Raw genomic sequence first — 19,751 nt, forward strand, 5'->3', positions numbered from 1 at the left:
TAAACACGAGTCTCCGGCATGGGTAAGAATCCTGGCTAATCATTGGCCATCGTGTTTGACTCTAAACTAATCTTAATTACTTGATAATTACATTTGGTAATTAATTTAGGGTACTTCCTTCACATGCGCCGCGCCTGTGTATTTTTGGCACTCTCTTATTACGATCCACTGAGAGTGAGGGCACAGCAAGCGTGCAAATGTGACATATTTGGTAGGGTATGCTTACAGAGAGAGGGTGATGGGCACGTCTTGTGTGCCTCTCTGCAATTTTACTGCGCCCCTCTTGGGTCCGAAGGGTCATCCTTCAATGGGATTGTACTCTATACTAGAGCTGGGGTCCCTTTTACATATGTCATTGACGGTTACCAATCGTAAATGCACGTGGAGTTCATAGCACATTAGAGGGTGGAAGTCGTTCGATTCGCTTGGTTTTTTGAGAAAAACTTACATGTAACGAGAGACCACCGTAATGGTATTTAAAGCATATCACGCATTATTATGTCCAAAGGTTAAAACATTGACAATGAATAATTGACTTGGGATAGTGCTACAGTGGTATCCCGGTATAGATAAGTGTTTCTCTGCTTGTAGAGGAACACTTCCACTTGGATACAATTGTAGTTCGCCGGTGCCAGCAGGGCTGCGAACGGTGGAATTTAAATCAGCCGACTTGGCAACTGGGGAGTGGCCAAACTCAGTACAGCCCGTGCTATCAAAACGATATCTATTTGAAAGAAACGCTTTTTGTTGCCTCAGTGAATAAAAAAGAGTCAAATACCATATTTTCCTCAGGAGGAGCTAACTAATCTTGAGGACCTGCTTCTACTTTTCATGTATGAATCATCTTATTCATGTGTCTCCAATCTATCCAACTTTAATGTGTTCTTGGCTTATTGCTGAATTTATTACCCAATAGTCAACGATACTTGGCTGAAGAGTAATGCTACCATTTGCAATAGTTATGATCAATGTAATTTTATTGCATAAAATTTCACTTGCAATGGTGTGATTTAATTCATTGCAATAGACGATACTAAGTTAATGTAGTAATATCTAACTTATGGGTATGAACTTCCTATGGATGGGCGAATTTCATACATTCATGAGAGAAAATGACATTTATTTGTTCTTATTTCCCAACGTTCTCAAACATGGAAATAAACATATTCTATTCTACTATCATGGAATTAGACATGCGAATTTAATTCCCAATAAATTCATTTCAAAATCTAAACCGACATAATGTCGACATGTATGTATTATTTACTCATAAATATTTTTTATTTTTTTGGTTACATTGGAGGAAAGAAACCCTTGGGATTTCGAACCTAGATGCCATAGAGGGAAGGGGGAATCCACCACCTTTGTGGTGGGAACCATAAACAATATTGTTAACTCATAATTGAATTATTTTCTTTTGTTATACATAATAACTATTTTTTTTTAAATAAAGGATAAATAAAAAGGAAGTCATACCAAAAGCCAAGATAAATCTTGTGAAAGTACCAAAATCATAACTAAAAACTAAAAGCTACCCTCTAACAACGAGAATGGATAAGGCGGTGGTGCAGGGGTGGGTTCCTCTGTGAGATAACCCACTTCCGCACCACCATTTCTATTCCCATACCCGTACCCGGAATTACTACTATTCCCGATCCCATGACCCGACACCGTCGGGTTCATATTATACGGGTCTTGCACAGCCCGAACCAGATCCACGACCCGCCTCTGCCTCCCCCACTCTCGGGCCGTCGACGTCTCTGGAGACGTGGAATAAAAACTATCCATCTCAAAACCCGGTTCGGGAGATGACGAAATTACCCCTACGGTTCCGTCATCCTCATCCTCGGTCTTGACGGAGTTGGTGGCCCCCATGCCCGACGAAGACGACGACGTTGAGGTTATCATCATAACCCGCCGCTTCTTCTCCCCCAACTGCGCCCTGAACGTACGATCCTTCTCGAGCATAATACGTGGCAAAATCTCAGGGTCCTCCGCGACTTTGTGCAGAAAAGCCATCATTTGCTGGGGTCGTCTCTCAGTTGCCTCCAATCTCTTGTTCATGTTCTCCATTTCTTCTTCCAACGCCTTCTGCTCCTGCTTCAACCTCGCAATCTCCATCACTATCTCTTCGTCGTCAAGCTCCTCGTGCTTCCCCTGTAATAAGCACGTGGTCGAATTCGAATTCGAATACGAATTCTTACCCATGTGCTTTCTCCTCACCACGTTCCTCAGCAAATGCGTTTGGCCCCGCAGAAACCACTCGTTCGCAAATTCCCACCTATCTGGATCGACCTTTCGAAATCCCTGCACGTATAATCAAAATTGAGAAATGGGTTTTCATTTTCACCGATAATTAATCAAATCAGTGTACAATTATATGTGTTATATATGCTCACATATGTGTTAAGCTGGCGAACGAAGCTGGAGAAATTGTTGTGCTTGAAGTAAGCGGGTAAGAGCCTCTGAGAGAAGTCTAAAGGGTCGACGACGACGAAGCTGTTGTTGGCTTGGCCCCAAGTGATTAACTTGTCCGTCGTCGGATCGTTGACCATCTGGTAAGTCTTCATAACGAACGGCGCGATGACGTTGTTGTTCTCCTCCATCATCATCCCATACAGTCTGTCTTTTTCCCCTTTTCCTTCGCTTTCTCCTTCTCTTTCTCTTTCTGTTTATCACACACACACTCTCACTCTCTGCAACTCTCTCTGTCTCGTGTGTGTTTTCAGAGCCTTATCGGAATCGCCTTTTCCTTTTTCTTCTTTTAGAATGTTGAAGTACCACCGTAATATATAAGGGATGCGCGCACACAGTGACACTGGCTAACGTGGCACATGACCATACGCTTCTGATATTCATTGGCGAGAATTATGGGACCCACTGGGGTCCGCTTTTATGACACGTCATGGTCAGATATTTATCAAACTCCAGGGGAAAGAGATGCTTGAACGCGCGTTTTGGGGGCGTGGGATTCAGATTCAGTACAAGTTTTGTTTGTTTAATTAGTGACGTGGTCCCCGGCGTAGCTGACAACTGTGGTTAGTCGTAGACGACAGGGTGGGTATAGTCGACATTAGATTGGGTTAGCACTCTTACATTATAATTATAGGGTTTAATTTGATCAGTCTCAGTGTGTGAAAAGATCATGTTAAGGGACCAGGGTTGTTGCCTAATAGGTTAATAACTCTTAACTCTAGTGAAACTGCTGACAATTAGTTCTCCATTTCTTTATGAATAAATTATGAACTCGGCTAGCTAGTGGGTTTGAAAATTCGTGTATAAAAATGAAAGATAATGTGATTCGTTTATTTTTAGAACTGACACGTGATTTTGAGAGAAAAGGCATTCTCATCGGCACTTGTATGCCAAGCCACTAGGAAACTAAATGGAATTGTGACTTTCCAAAAGTACTTGCTGAAAATCAAAAGACGGTCTATTAGTTTCATTTAAAAATTTATTTATTTTGTTTGATGGTTTTAGAATCGATTGTCTTTTAATTTGAGGGTTGTATTATAAATCAAAGAGTTGTCTTAAACAAAAATGAAAAGCCTTGAATTTGCAATACAAAGCTCGTCTAAAAGATTAGTAATGTTGAACGAGCACAAGTTTTACTTATTATTTTCTCATCTAATATTAGTAGGTCAAATGCACACGTGAAGTACATCATCAAAATTTCAAAATGGGGAAAACTAAAATATAGGTATTAGTTATCTTCGATAGCAACAAGGCATCCAATGAAAAGGGATGCTTAGCCAAAAAGAGAAACTAATGTGTGGTGCTAAAGCTTTTGTCTACAACCTAATAGTGATAATGATGCATATGATGGATATAAAGTCAAAATGAAATGTTCAATTATATGCATAGGCTAGCTAGGAAGAAACTACTGATGCAAGTGAAGCATTATGCATGGTTGGATGCCGAAGAAGTGGGGTCTTGTGGGGGATGAAGCTTCATTCACCAAACAAACACGCGCTTGGGGCTAGGGTTTGGGAGTTTGCTCCAAGATTTATTAAATGAATGAAACGTTACCAATGGGAGGGTGTAAAATGGAGAGAGAGAGAGAGAGAGAGAGAGAGATGAAGAAATTAAAAAAAGTAAAATAAAAAAATGAGTGGGCTTACAAGATTCGGTCGCTAGGAATCCGATTTTGCTTTTTGCTTTTGCTTTTGGGCTTATAGGCTGCTGCTCGTGCGTTGGCGCATAAAGGGGTAGGGTACGTGTGGACTTCCTACTCGGCCACGTCCATGGCTCTAAGGCCTAAAGCCTCGTAAATATGTTTTTGGCTATTTTGGAGTGGTGTTAGGGTCATGGGGAGCATATTTATTTGCTCTAAATCCATTCTTGTCTCTTTCTTACTCTCTCTTATTACACCTTGTCGGCTCATTTTATGCCATTATTTTTATTTTTTTATTTTTTATTTTTATAAGTTAATTAATATTGATTTTCCCTATTATTTATAGTAATGGTCAAATAGTATAAATTAATTTATATGCTTAGTCAATTAGTATAAATTCTTTTTAAATTAATTAATTTAAATGTGCATAGATAAGTTCTCAAATTTAAAAAAATTATACAAAAAGGATTATTTTATCCTCTTTAAGCAAAGAAGATCCTTTGCTTGCCCAAAGTAGAAATGGTCACTAATTTTTTTTTGTCAACGTTTGGAGAGTGTATGTATTATTGGGGGACAAAGACTCTTATCTCTAAGCTACGGACTCGTTACCCATATTTACTTCCTTTTTGTTTTTTCGGGACAAACCCATATTTACTTGGTGCCATGCTTTAGTGTATGCATGAGATAGGTGTTTATACGGCAATGATCTTTTTCAGTGTTATCTTACTTAAGATGGTTAACAATAAATATGTAATTAGATTTCGAATTCCTTTACTCCAATGATTTTTTTCCATTTTAAAAAAAAAGATTTACGTAAAATATGTAATAACATTTCGCATCGAATCAATTTTCACATCAGTTATGCAAATTGTAGCCGACTAGATTTCTCTATCCAATCAAATTTAGGTTAAAGAGTCTGAAGGAAAAGAAAAATGTTATAAGAGTTCGATAAACAACTCCAAAACAAACCCTCCGGTGGGACTGATTTATTATGAAAGCGATATCTTTTGAAAAAAGGAAACATTCATGGATGTGATTGATTTATAATGAAAACAACCACCGCCATAGAAATAATTTTGTTTAACTATTTTCCAATGAACAATTGAGTTCATAATTCCTGTTTTGGGGACGCAATTTGCGGTAGTGGATTATCATTATAAAACATCAATTGGTGGGGATTTTTTTTTAATACAAGTGATAGTCCAAAAGGGATAAGGTTTTCTCACACACAAAGAGGTTCAAACCTAATACTACTAATTTGTAAGTCAAAACTCATTTTCATTGAACTAGACTCGTTGACACCAATTGGTGAGTTAGTAGGTGTTTTCAAGTTTGTGACTGTTGACCAAGAAAATAAAATAAAATTTGTGACTAATGAGGTTTAGCTTTTATGAAATAGAAACCAATCACCAAAAAGGAACAGGGAAGAGCCACAAAATCTGGAAAAGAAGATTACGGAAAGGGTACAAAAGAATCCTAGAGACTTTGAGAAACAAAAAAAGAGATGATAGTGACTTCAGGTAAGACAAGATTTTATCACAAAGATTGCAATCTCTCGCTGGTCAAGGAATAGCGGTCTTTTGGGTCTTAAGCCGACTTCGAGGAAGATACCAGATGTAATTTGAGACAAGAAGACACTATTGTAGTAAAAGGTTTAGAGACATATGAATGATCGAATGACATTAAAAAAAAATGTAACTGAATCAAACACGAAAAATTCGAATTTGAGACATTTTTCAACGAACTAAAAACAAATTACAAATACGGATAGACCAATAGCTAGCTGATATGGAGGTCATCCATTAAAAGCTTAAAGTCCAAAAGCCAAAAAAATAAAGTCACACAGCTTTACAAAACATGCATATGCTTGCATGTATCTTTCTCATTCCTCTCATAGGTCATAATTTCAAGACGATTTGATATAATGTTGACAGAAAAAGAAACAAGATCAAATCATCTACCCCAAAACAAGCAGTTTGAGGTAGGTGGTTTTCATATATTATAGAAACCCTAGCAACTCAAACAAGCTTATTCTATAAGCACATTGCCACAGAACTTTCATGAAGAGCCAACAAGCTAGATAGATAGGCATAACAGACAAATAAATAAACAAAGGCCAAACCTCTATCAAGGAAGAGAATGAATCATCACATCAACTTCCCGGAAAGCCACATGCCAACTGCTCTGATTAGTTCTGTCTCCCAAATTATATCAATTACTTGAAGTAGATACTAAAACACTATGCTCATTCAGATGCCTCTGGAACTCAGCCAACTGAGTCTGCAGTTGAAGAATTCCTGCAGCCTTCTCAGAGAGTATGGCATTCAATTTACAGATATAATCATCAAGTCGATTGCCTGGTTGGTCAGCTTCGGCCAGCAGATTCATCTCCTGCATAAGTAAACGCAGTTAAGCTACGTCCAAGCATAGCACAAAGTAAAAGTACAATGCGGTTAGAAGAGATTGTTTCCGACCTCCCTAACAATGTCTATGGTCTGCTCTACTTGTCTTCGGTGAGCAGTCACAAGATCTTCCTCTTCCTAAAAGCAACCAAATGAGAGTATGAAGAATATCATATATCATTTAGCAATTGAATGACTGATATGAAAATCAAGATGGAAAAATGTAGAATGTATTCACCTGCAAGACGGCATTAAGATCATCATCAGAATTTGAGTTGATAGCCCCAAAATCAGGCATATCCCTCCATTTCACCTGACTGCCAATCTTTCGCTTTTCCTCCAGAGATGATCGTTGGTAGGTCTCTACCTTCTTACTATTCCCTCGCGATGGTTTCTCTTGTTCATAAGCCTGCTCAGGGTAGTCAAAATCATCTGTGCCTATGAGATTTTGACCACCTATCTGATCCTTGTAGTAATCTGAATATACAGATGCAGCCAAACTTCCTTCTACCCTCCCACTAGGGACACGATCCACATTAAATTGTGGGGAGGGTTCTCTCTCAATCTGTTTGGACCAAGCAAAGCTGCTCTTTTCACTAGGAACATAATTCATGTCATCTTCAAAGGTTGTGTCAGTTGAGGTAGATGAAGATAAGGGCATTGTGGTTGAGTCTCTAAGGTATGACAATGAAGACGATTGATGCCTTCTGGAGCCACTCCCTTTTGATAAACTCTTCACCCTGGAAAGAGAGAAATTCATGAGAAATGTACAAACAATGATAAAATTCACTTCTCCACTTATTTTGTACAATACTAAATACCTATCAGCATATCTCAGAGTGTTGAGAGTGTGTTCACACGATCCTGAGCTTGGTGAAATGCATGATATCATAACGGTGCGTGAATCACCAACAAATGAATCCCTAAGAACTTCAGTCAACTTACTCCCTCTGAAAGGAATGTGGCCTTGGTCACTGTCAAGAGCTCTAATGCATTCTTTTAATGCAAGTAAGCTTTTATTAATTTCAGCACCTTCCATCCTGCAAGAAGAAAGTAAACTATCATCTCTTGCAACTCAAAGGTCCTTTAACAATAGTCTGTATGGACAATCAATATAAATAAAAAAGGAATAAGGTTAAGCCACCCAAGCAGTGAAGATCTCCTAAGGGAACCAATTGATTCATCAACCCTAGACATGCCAAGGGTGATGCTATTTTCTGAATAAGTATCATGCTAATTGCTCATAATTCCACACAACAAATTCCCACCTTGTCTGTTTATCATTATCTGTAGTATCTGCGCCACGCTCACTTCCAGCAAGGTCTATGAAAGATAGCTTGCCGACAAGTCGGGCAGGCTTTGATTCAGTTCCATCAGCTGATCTTTTGATACAGAGCTGAAGTATGGCATGTGATCGGGAAGATTCCTCATTTGCACCAGTTGTACCAGTACTTCTTGTGGCATTTCCCTTCTCAATGAACTCCTTGACTGTCTCCACATTTGACACCCTGTACTCTTGCAAACCCACGATGCACACTTGCTGTTTACCATCCTCTCTCATGCAAAGCTTTCTGCAAAAGTGGAACTCTTTGAGGATAATGAGTCTGAATGAAAATCTTCTCTGGCCTACAGGCTGAAATAACTTACTTTCGATCATTTAGGAGATCAAACAGTTTCCCTCCATATATCTCGAAGAAACTAACGAATAACTGAAAACCTTGGTTTCGGTAAGTATCGAGCATTAAACTTAGAATATCTTGGGATGCTTTAAGGGGTAGTGGTTGCATAGTGTAAGTCTTCCCACTACCTGAACAGCTAAATAAGATTAACTTCAGTTTACAGGGACATATATAACAGAATAAGAAGTGAGAAACAGAAAACATAAATTTTTGGAATGCATTTCCAGGGAGGAAAAAATACATCTTCACTCAATTAAACCAATTAGAACTTAGAAGAACAGTTGAAAAACTCCAACAAGATAACAGAACTTACATACACGAGTCAACAGTTTAAAGAATCGTGGATGTTGAGAAAGGTGACAGCAAAATTTTAAGTACAATGGAGAAGTACTAGGTTTTCATAAATGGCATTATACTTGCCTGTCTGCCCATATGCAAAGCAAGTTGCTTTTGTTCGTTGGAAAATCAGTGGAACTATGGGCTCCACAGTCTCAAAGTACACCTAAAGTAACAAAATTAAAGATAATGTAAAATTATCTGTAACAAAACAGTAAAGTGAAACAATAGTCTGATACACTCACCTCATCATTTGAAACATCTTCATTCAGCACAGCATCAAAAACAAATTCATGTTTCTCGACATATTCTGTTAAGTCAACCTGCAGATGATGGCGACATAGAATTAGATGCTTCTAAAAAGTAAATACACAGCTCCATACATAGAAAAGAGGATTTTTCTGAGCACATTAAGCTGTTAAAGAATTGGAAATTGCTCGGTCACACACGCACAAACACATGAATGTTAAAGAGATTTTTCTGGGAGATATTCACTTGCTCAGTCACACCCAAAGACACATGAATGCATGCAAGCATGAAAACATAAAACATTGGAAGTTGAACTCTTGACAATCGCTGTTAAAGAATTGGCTCACCAGGCGCTCACCTTAAGTTTTGTTTCATGAACTGTGAGAGCATTAGAACCTGGTTCTATTGTAATAATGTCTTCCTCTTTCTTTGAAATTTCCTTTTTATTTAGTGGTCTCTTGCGTACCTGCATAAAATAAAATAAAATTATCATCAACATTTCCACTGCAAAAAGAGAAAACAGAACAGATAGTCATGTTGATTCTGCAATGCAATATTTCGTGAAACCAAGAGCAGACATTCCCTGCACCGCATGCGATGATACAGAGAAAGAGAAACAACTTTTAAATGGACATACCACAACTTTGATCTTAGCAACACTATTGGCCCTTTCTTTATCCGATGAAAAACTCTTGAGTAGATTATTCTCAGGCAAACCCCGTGATCTGCTTGTAAGCTTGTTGGTGGAGAGAAATGGCTCAGAGTCGTCAAGACTTATACCACGACCAGGATGATGAAGCGGGTGCCCGTTAGATTGGCCTGAAACGGGCATCTACCAATGCCAAACATCAATCAACAACTTTTTTTAAAAATTAAAAAGAAGTATTACATTGGATCAAGGCAGAGAAATGTGCGGTTTAAGCTTTAAAATAAAAATAAAAAATAGCAGGGCATTTATGAACAAGTAAACTTAAACCCACATTTCAGTCTCTAAATCAATGTAAAAGAGATTAACATAGAATTCAGCGAAATTTCTGATCAAGAAAAAAAAAAGAGAGTACAACTTATAAAAGTAACGGGACAAACCTCAGGCAATAACTCGGTGTCAAAGGAATGCAGATCAAGCAAGCCGGGGCTGAGCTCACTGGGCGAAACTCGATCATCACCGTTCCTTCTCGTGGTCGACGATCGAGATGCAATCGAAGCGTCCGGTGATCGCTCACGAACACTTCTCTGATTATTCCTGCTCGTTTTCGAGCCGTACAACTCAAAGTCCTGCAACCAAAATCTCTGATAATGTGAGCTTTTCATACGAAGGAAGGACTGGTTAAGTAATTGTGAGCTCAACAAGGGGCAAATTTGCAAAATCTAATCAAAGATGAGGACCTGTGAGAGACTGGAGGACTGGAGCCACTTGGAGGAGGCGTCCATGAAGTTGTCCGAGTACTGACGCTGGTGGTGCATCGCCGAACTAGATCGCGCCATCTGTCTCCCCACCACATTCATCTTCGTCTCCAACTCTCCCTCTCTCTATCGGCTCCGCTGGCCGTACAAAACTCCAATACACTTTATGTACCAGTGAGCGAAAGCTTCTGAGAGAAGCTGCTGTTGCAGTAGTGATGGTGGTTGGAAGATTTTTTTTTCTTTTTCTCGAACTTTTTCTTTTCCAGTTTTCGCGTTAAACAAACAAACATAGCGTGCGAGAGACACAGAGAGATTTTGAAACTTTGAAAAAGAGAGGGTAGGGTGGGGCAGCCGATTCGAGGTGCGCTATGGGGACGACGAACGAACCAAGAGGATGAATGGCGGGGACACGTGTCACTTATTCAAACCGTCAATTGCCTCGAGCGGGTAAGGTGGTCTGCACGTCGTTGAGTGCATTGTCCGATTCGCTACATCGCGGGTCTATGATCATCTATGCACCGTCAATGATTCACCGTTAGATTATGGATTGGGCTCCGTCTGGAAAATAGGACGTCGGATGGTGTAGCCCATTGTTGAAACAAAGCCCAGAAGTCACGGTTCACTTATTAAAATGGATCGCGTTGGGAGGTCCACATTTGTAATATTATGCGAAAAATATGATGAATGGTATTAGCAGGAGGGAAAAGTTGAATTTGAATTGGTATTTTGTCGGTAAAAGTTTAAAATTGATTTAAAAATTCCACTTGGAATCTTCATTAGGTTCAAGGGTTCAAATTAAATGTGTATATGAATAGTTGTATTTGTACTCCCTTTAGCTTCTTCAACACTTAATGATCATATATAGGGTCCACAAAATCACATGTTGAACACAATTTAGGATTTCAAAATGCAAATAGAGAGTTATGTATCTTAGCTTAGTCAAAACAAAAAAGCATGATTAGGCTATTGATGTAATGTTTAAACTTTCATATAAGGAAATAAAAAAATCAGTAGTCAATTGCCATTTTTAGGTCTGTCCCTCAGTGTTAGATAATTATTATTTAGTGTATAAATACTTTTATTTGATGAACACTTTTGTAGGGTCCACCATGCATTGTATTTCAAATAAAATCATCTATGCACAAAATTACTTGAATATGAATCTATTTACCACTCGATTAAAGTATTGTTATTTTAGTGTTTTCTTAAAACATCTTATTCGTCGATTTTGTTAGGCACGACTAAAGAGTGTATCTCAAATAAAATTATATTAAAAATCCCTCAATAAAAGGGTACTATATTAATTTACATACTTCATTCATCATCATCTTATTTTAAAATATCTTACGCGTAATCTTTAAATTAAAAGTGCAAACATTGTAGGTTGTGAGGCCAAGCTTGAACATGTTTTAATAAACTCAACTCAAGCTTTAACAAAGTTATAAGTGTAGGTTGTCATGGGATAGGCGATTGGATTGTGAATTGAGATGAAGTATCAATTTTCGAATATACATCATACATGAACCTAATATTTATTGTCTCATAACATCTAACTCAAGTTTCACTAATTAGATCGGTTTCACAAGTTGTCCTATAAGTTTAAACTTTGATTGAATTAAAACTGGTTCGAGTTAAATCATCGAGTTGCACAAAATTTAAAGAACATATATTATCTATTTTCTTTTTGTTATTGAGTATATATTATCTATATTGTTTGCTTGACAATTAATTTTGACATCTCTAAGTTGTGTGGATTTGTAGTCTTTGCTAGGTGGGTGTTTTTGATTTGCAAGACAAAAGAATGAGTTATTATAAGGGATTTGTGAGCAAACTTAAACATCAAGTTGAGATGGCCGAGTTGGTCTAAGGCGCCAGATTAAGGTTCTGGTCCGAAAGGGCGTGGGTTCAAATCCCACTCTCAACATTTATTTTTATATTTTTTCACTGGCTCACACACTACGTGATTAGATCGTAACCGTCCCAATATACATCTAAGAAATGAAATATGAACGGCCAAGATCAATCTCTTCTTCCCAAATTCCCAAGCGCCCGCCCTTTTTTCTCAAGCCCTCCATTTTCAGTGTTCCAAATTCGCAGAGAAGCTAGACTGGAGAGGCAAGCAAGGAAAAGCAGAGACGCGAAATGGCTCAAGCTGCGAGGCTCAACCTCCGATTGCAGAAGGAGCTCAAGCTCCTCCTCACCGACCCTCCTCCGGGCGCTTCTTTCCCTCTCCTCTCTTCCTCTTCATCCCTAACAACCATCGACGCTCGTAAGCTTTCCAATTCACCCCCCTTTTCAGATTTATCTAAGACCGCGTTTGGTTATCGAGAAAAAAAGAAGAAGTTGACATTAACGAAAGTTTTTGCTTTTGTTTCAGAAATTAAAGGCCCAGAAGGAACTGTGTACGCCGAAGGTCTATTCAACATTAAGATTCAAATACCCGAGAGGTTGGTTGAAATTGTGATGCTTAGTTGAGAATTTTCTGAATATTTTTTTTTTTTGGGGTTACAGATTTTTAAAATTTTAAAATTTTCAGGTACCCGTTTCAGCCTCCAAGCGTGACCTTTGCTACGCCGATTTACCACCCGAATATCGACAACGGAGGCCGAATTTGCCTCGACATTCTCAATCTTCCTCCGAAGGTGAGTGAGTTTTTCGATGTCCCCAAAAAAAGTGTCAATGGCAAATGTGGGTTAGCCAAGGGCATTGTAACCGCCCCTCTGCACTTGAGGTTGGAACTTGGAACACCTCCTCCTCGCATATAAGACAAGTTTAGAATATCACTATTGTAAAAAAGAAAAAGTGTTAATGTATACTGTCACTGAGGATAGTCTGGTTTTAGGTTGTGAAGTGAAAGTTTTCTGTTTTGTTCATCGATCAATTTATAGTGAGGGTTAGGTTAATTTATATCTGTGCAGGGGGCGTGGCAACCGTCATTGAACATTTCAACCGTGCTTACAAGCATTGGATTGTTATTGAGTGAGCCCAATCCTGATGATGGCCTGATGTGTGAAGCGGTGAGTGTTCATGTGATGAATTGTATATAAATATATTATATGCTTATATTCAGTAGATGTTGGGATTTGGGGATGCCAATTACTGCTTAACAAGTTCAATTTTTCTATGTTTGGATGCGCAGAGTAGGGAGTTTAAATACAACAGACAAGCTTTTGACCAGAAAGCTCGATCTATGACTCAGAAATATGCTACTGGGAGTGTTTGTGACACTCAATTTCACAGCAATGCAAATCCAATCACAGTACTTTCACTTTATCTTAGATTTATTTGGTTGTGAAGCTTTACTTTTCTCGGATACAAGCTATTCAAATTTGTTAAATTTTTTTTTTTCTTTCCCTGTTTCTTGTATCTCCCCAGGTGCAGCTGGAGGTTGAAACAACAAACCATGAGCCAAAACACGAAGCAGATGAGTTTGTTGTAAGTGATAAGAAGGTAATTGTGGGTAGCAGGAAGTTGTCATTGGAGGCTTCTGGCCAAACCAAGAAAAGGGATGCTAATGGGGAAGGAAATCAAGTCCCTAAGGACCAGCTCTTTCTCTCTGATTTTGGAAACCAGATAGAAGAAGAAGGAACAGAAAAAGCAGTGAAAGATACCCTTGATAAATGCAATCAAAGTCAGGAGAAGAAGCTATGTGGGAGCAGAAGGAAGTTATCATTAGAATCCCTCGGCCAATTCCAGAAGAAAAGTGATAATGATATGGAGAATGTGGTGCCAAATAATCATTGTTCATCACTCAAACCACAAAGCCTTCCTGTGCCCTCTTCAGGATCATTGGTGCCACAATCTGGAAACAGTCACAAGCAAGGGCTTCAACAGAGTCAAGAAAGTAAATTGGCAGATGACAACATAGGCATGAGATCAAAGAGGGTGCGTAAGTTTGGCAACAATATGTCATTGGGTTCCTTGAACACATCCAAAATGATTGACGAAAACATCGTTATCCCTCAACTGTCGCCCTCTCAGTCCCATTGCAATGCTTTGTCTGAGCCCTTGCCGATGGCGCCAGCTCTTGGCAGTGTCACCAAATTGCAACCACATAAAGATTTGGTTGATGGAATTGGAAATGGCTCCATTGGTACAAGTTGCAAGAAGCTTTGTTTAGCTGGCAAGAAGCTTTCGCTGGGGTTTAGAGGCTCATCAGAGTTACATGGAAAGGTTGACAAGGAGAATGTGGCGCCACAGGTGACTGAGAATTCTGATGCAGTATCAAATAATGGGGGTATAAATGTGAGTTATACAAAATGTGGGATGGATCAATCGGAAGAGAAGAATAGTAGAAACATGCTTCCACAGTCCCAGAAGAGTGTCTCTTATCCATCCAAGTCCGTTCCGAAGCAAGAACAAAACTTGAGGTGGGATGAGAAGCAGCAATCTAAACAAGGTTACAATTGCGACATTGCCAAAGTGATTAAGCAAAAGGAATCAGAAGGACCATCAATATCTGAGTCTGAGGCAGTAATTGTGTTGGATAGTGAAAGTAGTGATGAGGAAAGGCGAATACCTCCGAGGTCTAAATCACTGCTAGCAAGAAAGCGCATGGGAAAGTGGAGAATGAGAAGCTGAAAGTCATTACACCCCAATTCAGATTAAGCTTTTTGATTGTGGTTCCCTTACCAACTTTGTGCTCTTTATTCTTTCTATGGATGTTTGGCCCTAAAAATATTGTACCACCAAAATGAAAGATCTTTGGTTTCATAATGTAATATATTATTATTATATCTCTTGAACCAAGAAAGCCCAACTCTAAGGGGCCAACTGCTAAAGTAATATTTTGGGCCTTTTTTGGGTGCCATGGAACAGAGGTCAATTAAATGGGTTGGGTTTGGGCTTAAATTGTTCAAGCCGGTCTGAAAAATAACCACAAATAATCGATAAATAAGTAAATGACTAAATAGGGTGAGGAAATCAAGGAAGAACCGTGGGTAGAGAGGATGTTACAGAAAGAAATAGAAGACAGGTAGAGGGAGAGGCAGAGGCGTCGAGCTTTTGGGTAAGGCGGTTGGCCTTGGCCTGGCCTGCTCGATATACAGTGTCAGTCGTTATAGGCTTAGCGGCAGCTCAAGACCTTGAAAGACGAGAAGCCCAAACTCGAACTCAAAGAAGCAGCTGAAGAAAGAAGACAAGTGATATGGCGTCGAGCTGCCTCTCAACGCTGGGTAGTGTACCTCCTTCTTGGAGTGGTTGGTCGAGTTGGAGAAAGCAATTTCCTTTAGCCTCAGCAAACTCGTCATCTTCATCATCTGCTTCATGGTTCGATTCTCGACGGCTTCGGAGGACCCAGGTGGTGTGTATGGCCCCAGATGAGGAGAAACTCACTCGCCGCAACCCTCTCGATTTCCCAATTGTAAGTATGCTTCTCCTTCCTCTGCCTGCTCACTTTCTGTACAAAACCCAATAAACAAAAATCCAACTTCTGTGGTCTGTGGAATTTGGATTGGCTTGAAATTTTTGGTGCTAATTTGTATTTGGTTTGCGTAATTGCGTTGTAGGAGTGGGAGAGGCCTAAGCCAGGGCGTAGACCTGACATCTTCCCCCAGTTCAGTCCTATGAAAACACCTTTGCCACCTCCAATGCCATATGACCCTCCCGAAGAAGACGAAGACGAGGAGGAGAAGAAGGAGGAAGAAGAAGAGGAGCAAGAGCAAGAGGAGGAATCTCCTGAGAAGATTGACCCAGATAAGAACAATATTTAATCTGTCTCTGCACTCTGGTTAAATCTGGATTGCTTCCTTTTTGTTTTATCTTCACTTTAAAGGTCCATTCAATTGATGGTCTTCTACTTGTAGTGTTTCTGTAGGTCTAAGTGCTCTCCGGCCCACTGTATGAGTTCAACGGATTATGCTATGTTTATTGAGTTATTTGGTATTGAAATTGAATGTTAATTGTTTTTGGATGAAGTGCGTACCCTTTACTCCAAAACTCACATCGATGTCCATAGACACAAATACTAGTTCCACAAGACCGACTTCTTGGTGTTACAATCAGAAATTTATATTTTTGCGTATTTACATCCATTTAGATAGTCTAAAATAAAGAAATGAATAAATAATTTCTTGTGGAAAAAAATGTATCCAAACTCTTCCTAGATTCAACAGGATTCTCCCTATGCACATAGCAGTTGTAGGATCCCTATTGAATAATGAATGCCATCTGATGGAACGTGAAAGTAGTATCTTTATCTAGCTTCCATCACAGTTATAGATACACAATTTGATGAACCCATATCCGACCTTCCATGAGGTTGTGATGACCCAACTTCACTTCTTGAAATACAGTATGCAGGTTGTTTTGGATCAGGTAAAAACATGATATCGCTTGTAAGCATGGATATTACTTCTGACATGGTAGGTCTATCCACTGCATACTCTTGCACACATAGGAGACCAACGTGAATAAATTTTGAGACTTCATCTTTTGGGCATGAGTCCATTGATGGGTCCCTTAGCTCTAGACTGTCACCTTGTTTCCATAAGTCCCAGGCCTGCAATCATTAGAGTTTTAATGAACCACATGAGCGTTAATCACATTAGGATTAGGATATCTTTCTGTCTAATGGAAATTAAATTCCATTTTGCTCTTCTTTATAACTTACTAGTTCGATAAGGCTGAGACCAGTGGATGTAACAAAAACAGTGTTCTTTCGGCCACTCACAATCTCCAGCAGTACAACTCCAAAGCTGTATACATCGGACTTCTCAGAGAAAATGCCATTCATGGCATATTCTGGAGACATATAGCCACTGCATAAAATCATTACAAGTTAGGGAACATTCATATTTTGCAAAAGTAAAGATAAATGACAAAGTGTCGTTTGGAAGACATTACTATGATTTCTTTTTTGGTACTTACTATGTTCCTACAACTCTATTCGTATTTGCTCTGGACTCATTCTGTCCGAAAATTCTGGCCATTCCAAAATCTGATATCTTAGGGTTCATGTTTTCATCAAGTAAAATGTTGCTAGTCTTCAGATCTCTGTGTATGACTCTAACTCTAGAATACTTATGAAGATAAAGAAGTCCTTGTGCAATCCCTTCGATGATGTTGATGCGTCTCTGCCAATCTAAAAGATTCACTCTAGTGGAATCTGCAGTTAAAGTGATGCGTAGTGGTCAACATAATAATCAAATATAAGACGCCAGATTAAGCAGCTTAGTAGGGTTAAAGATCAGGGGGAAGAGGGGAGTGTGCAGATTTGAAAGGGAATTATGGACAAACCAAAGAGGAAGGCATCTAAGCTTGTATTTGTCAGGTATTCGTATATCAGAATCTTCTCTTCTCCTTGAATGCAACAACCCAAAAGCCGAACAAGATTACTATGTTGAAGTTCAGCTATAAGTGTAATCTCATTCATGAATTCTTCTATTCCTTGCCCTGAATGTCTTGCAAGTCTCTTTACTGCCACCTGTTGCCCATCTGGTAATACACCCTACATCATTTTTCAGTGTCAGGTATCAATTTCCCAGATAACCATTGTTTTATTTTTTATTTTTTAAATTTCCAGATAAACTTAAATTTTACCTTGTAGACCGGTCCAAAACCACCCTCTCCTAGCTTTCTGGCAAATGAGAAGTCATCTGTTGCAGCCAGTATTTCAGAAAAGCTGAGCATCTTAAACTCCTGCCCTCTCCCTCTGCCTGTTTTGAGCTTGAATATGTCACGAAATCCTCCAATTTGAGATCCCAACTCAAGTAGTCCTTGCTCTTGGCTTGTTTCCACCTTGTCTGCATTCCGATAATTGCAATAGTATATAATGTACTTGCACTTGCAATTTATAAATTAACAGAAACAAAAACTTTTATCGTCTCAGCTTACCAGTTTGTTGCACGACTGCAAGTTTTCTTTTCCTTGTGTAGCAGAAATAGCCTAAAAGTAGCACTGCCACAGCAAGCATAATACCTATGATACACCATATCCACCATTTCTTCTGTGTACTTCCTTTTTCGGTGGCTGTTCCATCTACCCCAACCACAAAATTAGTTTCAAGTATTAAGTGGTTGAGAGCTGTAGCTAATTCTAACTGTTTGTTCTTATTCAAAACAATGCCAGACATAATCATTGCATTGCAGTGTTTTGTATCATGGTATCAAATGGCACAAACCCACCATTACTTAATTTTCTTATTTATCAGTTTTCGAGCATTTTTCTAACTTCTGAGAAAGCTCAAAAGATATGGAAAGGATGGAAGAATGAGGAGATGCATTAGATAAACCCAGTATTGGTTTAGGCCGTACATACCTCTGCTGTTATTCGCTATGATAATGAGATAATTGACTCCAAAGTAATCATTCTGGACAAAATGTGCTCCCTTTTTGAAAAACAGGCATCCAGATCCATTGGTATGTATATTTTGGTAGCCGATACAGGTGCAATCACTCCAGCAAGTAGCGTGACAGTCGCTAAGATCTAAGTTAGTATTATTATCCTGATGTGTAAATTGAGCATCATTTAAGTAGCCTCTTGTTGGCACAAGTAGCTCAGATCCATTCCTGCATTCAGAGGGCTTCTGCTCTATGCACACTGCATCTGGGTAATACGGATTGAACTTGCATGGACTTGTAACGGTGGTTTCCCAAGTAGTACCATTTGGGGCTAAAATAGACTGCAAGAGTTGGCCCCAAGTATTCAGTTCCCATCTTGAAAGAGTAGAGTTGTTTTTAACAGAGTAAGTGAAGTACTTTTCTTCTTCATTTGATACAAAATTGAAATCAAATAAATCAGTCCTTGTTGTCAGTTCAGGGGCCTTTGGAAAACTTCCATTCTCCCAGATCCCGCTGGTCCAGTATACAACGTCTCGCCGCCAGATGATCAATCGGTTGGTGCGACTGGGGTCCACGCCAAGCCTGAACGCACCAGAAACCGGGGATTGATAACTGAACCATGAAGCAAGTGTTTGATTATTCCCGGTCTTAAGGTTCATGCCTAACTTCATTCCAGGTAACAATGTGTTGGATGGATAATCAAAACTTTCCCATAGAATGTTTCCAGGTGTTCCATCTGATGTTACTTCACTTAGGATAAAATTTCCAGTATCCATCAAATAGGCAGTCACATTACCAGAAACTGTTTGATTGGGATCTGATATAATAATCTGCCCTCCACCATGTATGATCTTCAATTTTCCATCACTATCCAATGTAAATACTCCAGATGAATCGACAACCGGAGTTTCTGGGTTGGCCACCCACACTGCATCTGGATGATCTGGTAGTTTGCTGTACCATATTCCCAAGAAACGGTTACTGGTAATGCCGAGGTTACTTGAAGCACCAGGACTGAAGAAGCCTAACTTGAAGTGGCCCTGTTGAGAGACGAGATGATCGGTGTCCTGGTCCCGGAGCTGTTCACCTTGCTTGAGGGTATATATCACTGTTTCTGCATAAGAAGAACAAATATACCGCATGAAGAAACATGAGAAAAAGAGAAGCACGAGGCTTCTCAGTTTAGCCATCTGCTAAGTGTTTTGTGTTAATGATCTCTGTTCTCGCAGAGAAGTGTTTGTAACTCGAAATGAGCCTCCATGGATCACTTTTCTCCCCTCGACTTTTC

The 19,751-nt window shown here is 39.3% G+C and overlaps 5 protein-coding genes and 1 non-coding gene across 8 annotated transcripts; 3 read left to right on the forward strand and 3 right to left on the reverse strand.

The window, feature by feature from the left end:
- Positions 1-1,388: 1,388 nt before the first annotated feature.
- On the reverse strand, positions 1,389-2,766 carry HSFC1 (heat shock transcription factor C1). The gene is made up of 2 exons (XM_008244401.3): positions 2,400-2,766; positions 1,389-2,307 (listed from the first exon to the last, which is right to left on the reverse strand). Exons 1-2 carry the CDS (start codon positions 2,610-2,612, stop codon positions 1,525-1,527), a joined length of 996 nt encoding a protein of 331 aa, XP_008242623.2. The 5' UTR covers positions 2,613-2,766; the 3' UTR covers positions 1,389-1,524.
- Positions 2,767-5,835: 3,069 nt separating this feature from the next.
- Positions 5,836-10,527, reverse strand: LOC103340932 (kinesin-like protein KIN-13B). 2 transcript variants are annotated; one of them, XM_008244399.2, is made up of 12 exons: positions 10,167-10,527; positions 9,867-10,055; positions 9,418-9,612; positions 9,139-9,246; positions 8,777-8,854; positions 8,616-8,697; positions 8,164-8,323; positions 7,785-8,087; positions 7,338-7,556; positions 6,755-7,256; positions 6,589-6,654; positions 5,836-6,505 (listed from the first exon to the last, which is right to left on the reverse strand). In XM_008244399.2, exons 1-12 carry the CDS (start codon positions 10,284-10,286, stop codon positions 6,326-6,328), a joined length of 2,202 nt encoding a protein of 733 aa, XP_008242621.2. In that variant the 5' UTR covers positions 10,287-10,527; the 3' UTR covers positions 5,836-6,325. The 2 variants fall into 2 exon arrangements, with proteins under 2 accessions (XP_008242621.2, XP_088898608.1); XM_089042482.1 differs by having other exon boundaries at positions 8,164-8,319; positions 8,612-8,697.
- Positions 10,528-12,027: 1,500 nt separating this feature from the next.
- On the forward strand, positions 12,028-12,108 carry TRNAL-AAG (transfer RNA leucine (anticodon AAG)). Its single transcript has one exon. It is a non-coding gene; the product is annotated as a tRNA-Leu (tRNA).
- Positions 12,109-12,248: 140 nt separating this feature from the next.
- Positions 12,249-14,920, forward strand: UBC37 (ubiquitin-conjugating enzyme 37). Of its 2 annotated transcripts, XM_008244423.3 has the most exons (6): positions 12,249-12,453; positions 12,562-12,631; positions 12,721-12,826; positions 13,103-13,201; positions 13,324-13,443; positions 13,560-14,920. In XM_008244423.3, the coding sequence occupies exons 1-6, from the start codon at positions 12,327-12,329 to the stop codon at positions 14,763-14,765; spliced, it is 1,728 nt and encodes a 575-aa protein (XP_008242645.2). In that variant the 5' UTR covers positions 12,249-12,326; the 3' UTR covers positions 14,766-14,920. The 2 variants fall into 2 exon arrangements, with proteins under 2 accessions (XP_008242645.2, XP_088899076.1); XM_089042950.1 differs by having other exon boundaries at positions 12,272-12,631.
- Positions 14,921-15,104: 184 nt separating this feature from the next.
- On the forward strand, positions 15,105-16,099 carry LOC103340931 (uncharacterized). Its single transcript, XM_008244398.3, has 2 exons — positions 15,105-15,546; positions 15,692-16,099. Exons 1-2 carry the CDS (start codon positions 15,331-15,333, stop codon positions 15,893-15,895), a joined length of 420 nt encoding a protein of 139 aa, XP_008242620.2. The 5' UTR covers positions 15,105-15,330; the 3' UTR covers positions 15,896-16,099.
- Positions 16,100-16,222: 123 nt separating this feature from the next.
- LOC103340930 (G-type lectin S-receptor-like serine/threonine-protein kinase B120) lies at positions 16,223-19,731 on the reverse strand. Its single transcript, XM_008244397.3, has 7 exons — positions 18,441-19,731; positions 18,018-18,161; positions 17,724-17,926; positions 17,421-17,631; positions 17,052-17,289; positions 16,795-16,942; positions 16,223-16,683 (listed from the first exon to the last, which is right to left on the reverse strand). Exons 1-7 carry the CDS (start codon positions 19,651-19,653, stop codon positions 16,378-16,380), a joined length of 2,463 nt encoding a protein of 820 aa, XP_008242619.2. The 5' UTR covers positions 19,654-19,731; the 3' UTR covers positions 16,223-16,377.
- Positions 19,732-19,751: the final 20 nt, after the last annotated feature.

This window comes from Prunus mume, linkage group LG8, assembly GCF_029339155.1.
Source record: "Prunus mume cultivar Tortuosa linkage group LG8, ASM2933915v1, whole genome shotgun sequence".
Taxonomy (NCBI): domain Eukaryota; kingdom Viridiplantae; phylum Streptophyta; class Magnoliopsida; order Rosales; family Rosaceae; genus Prunus; species Prunus mume.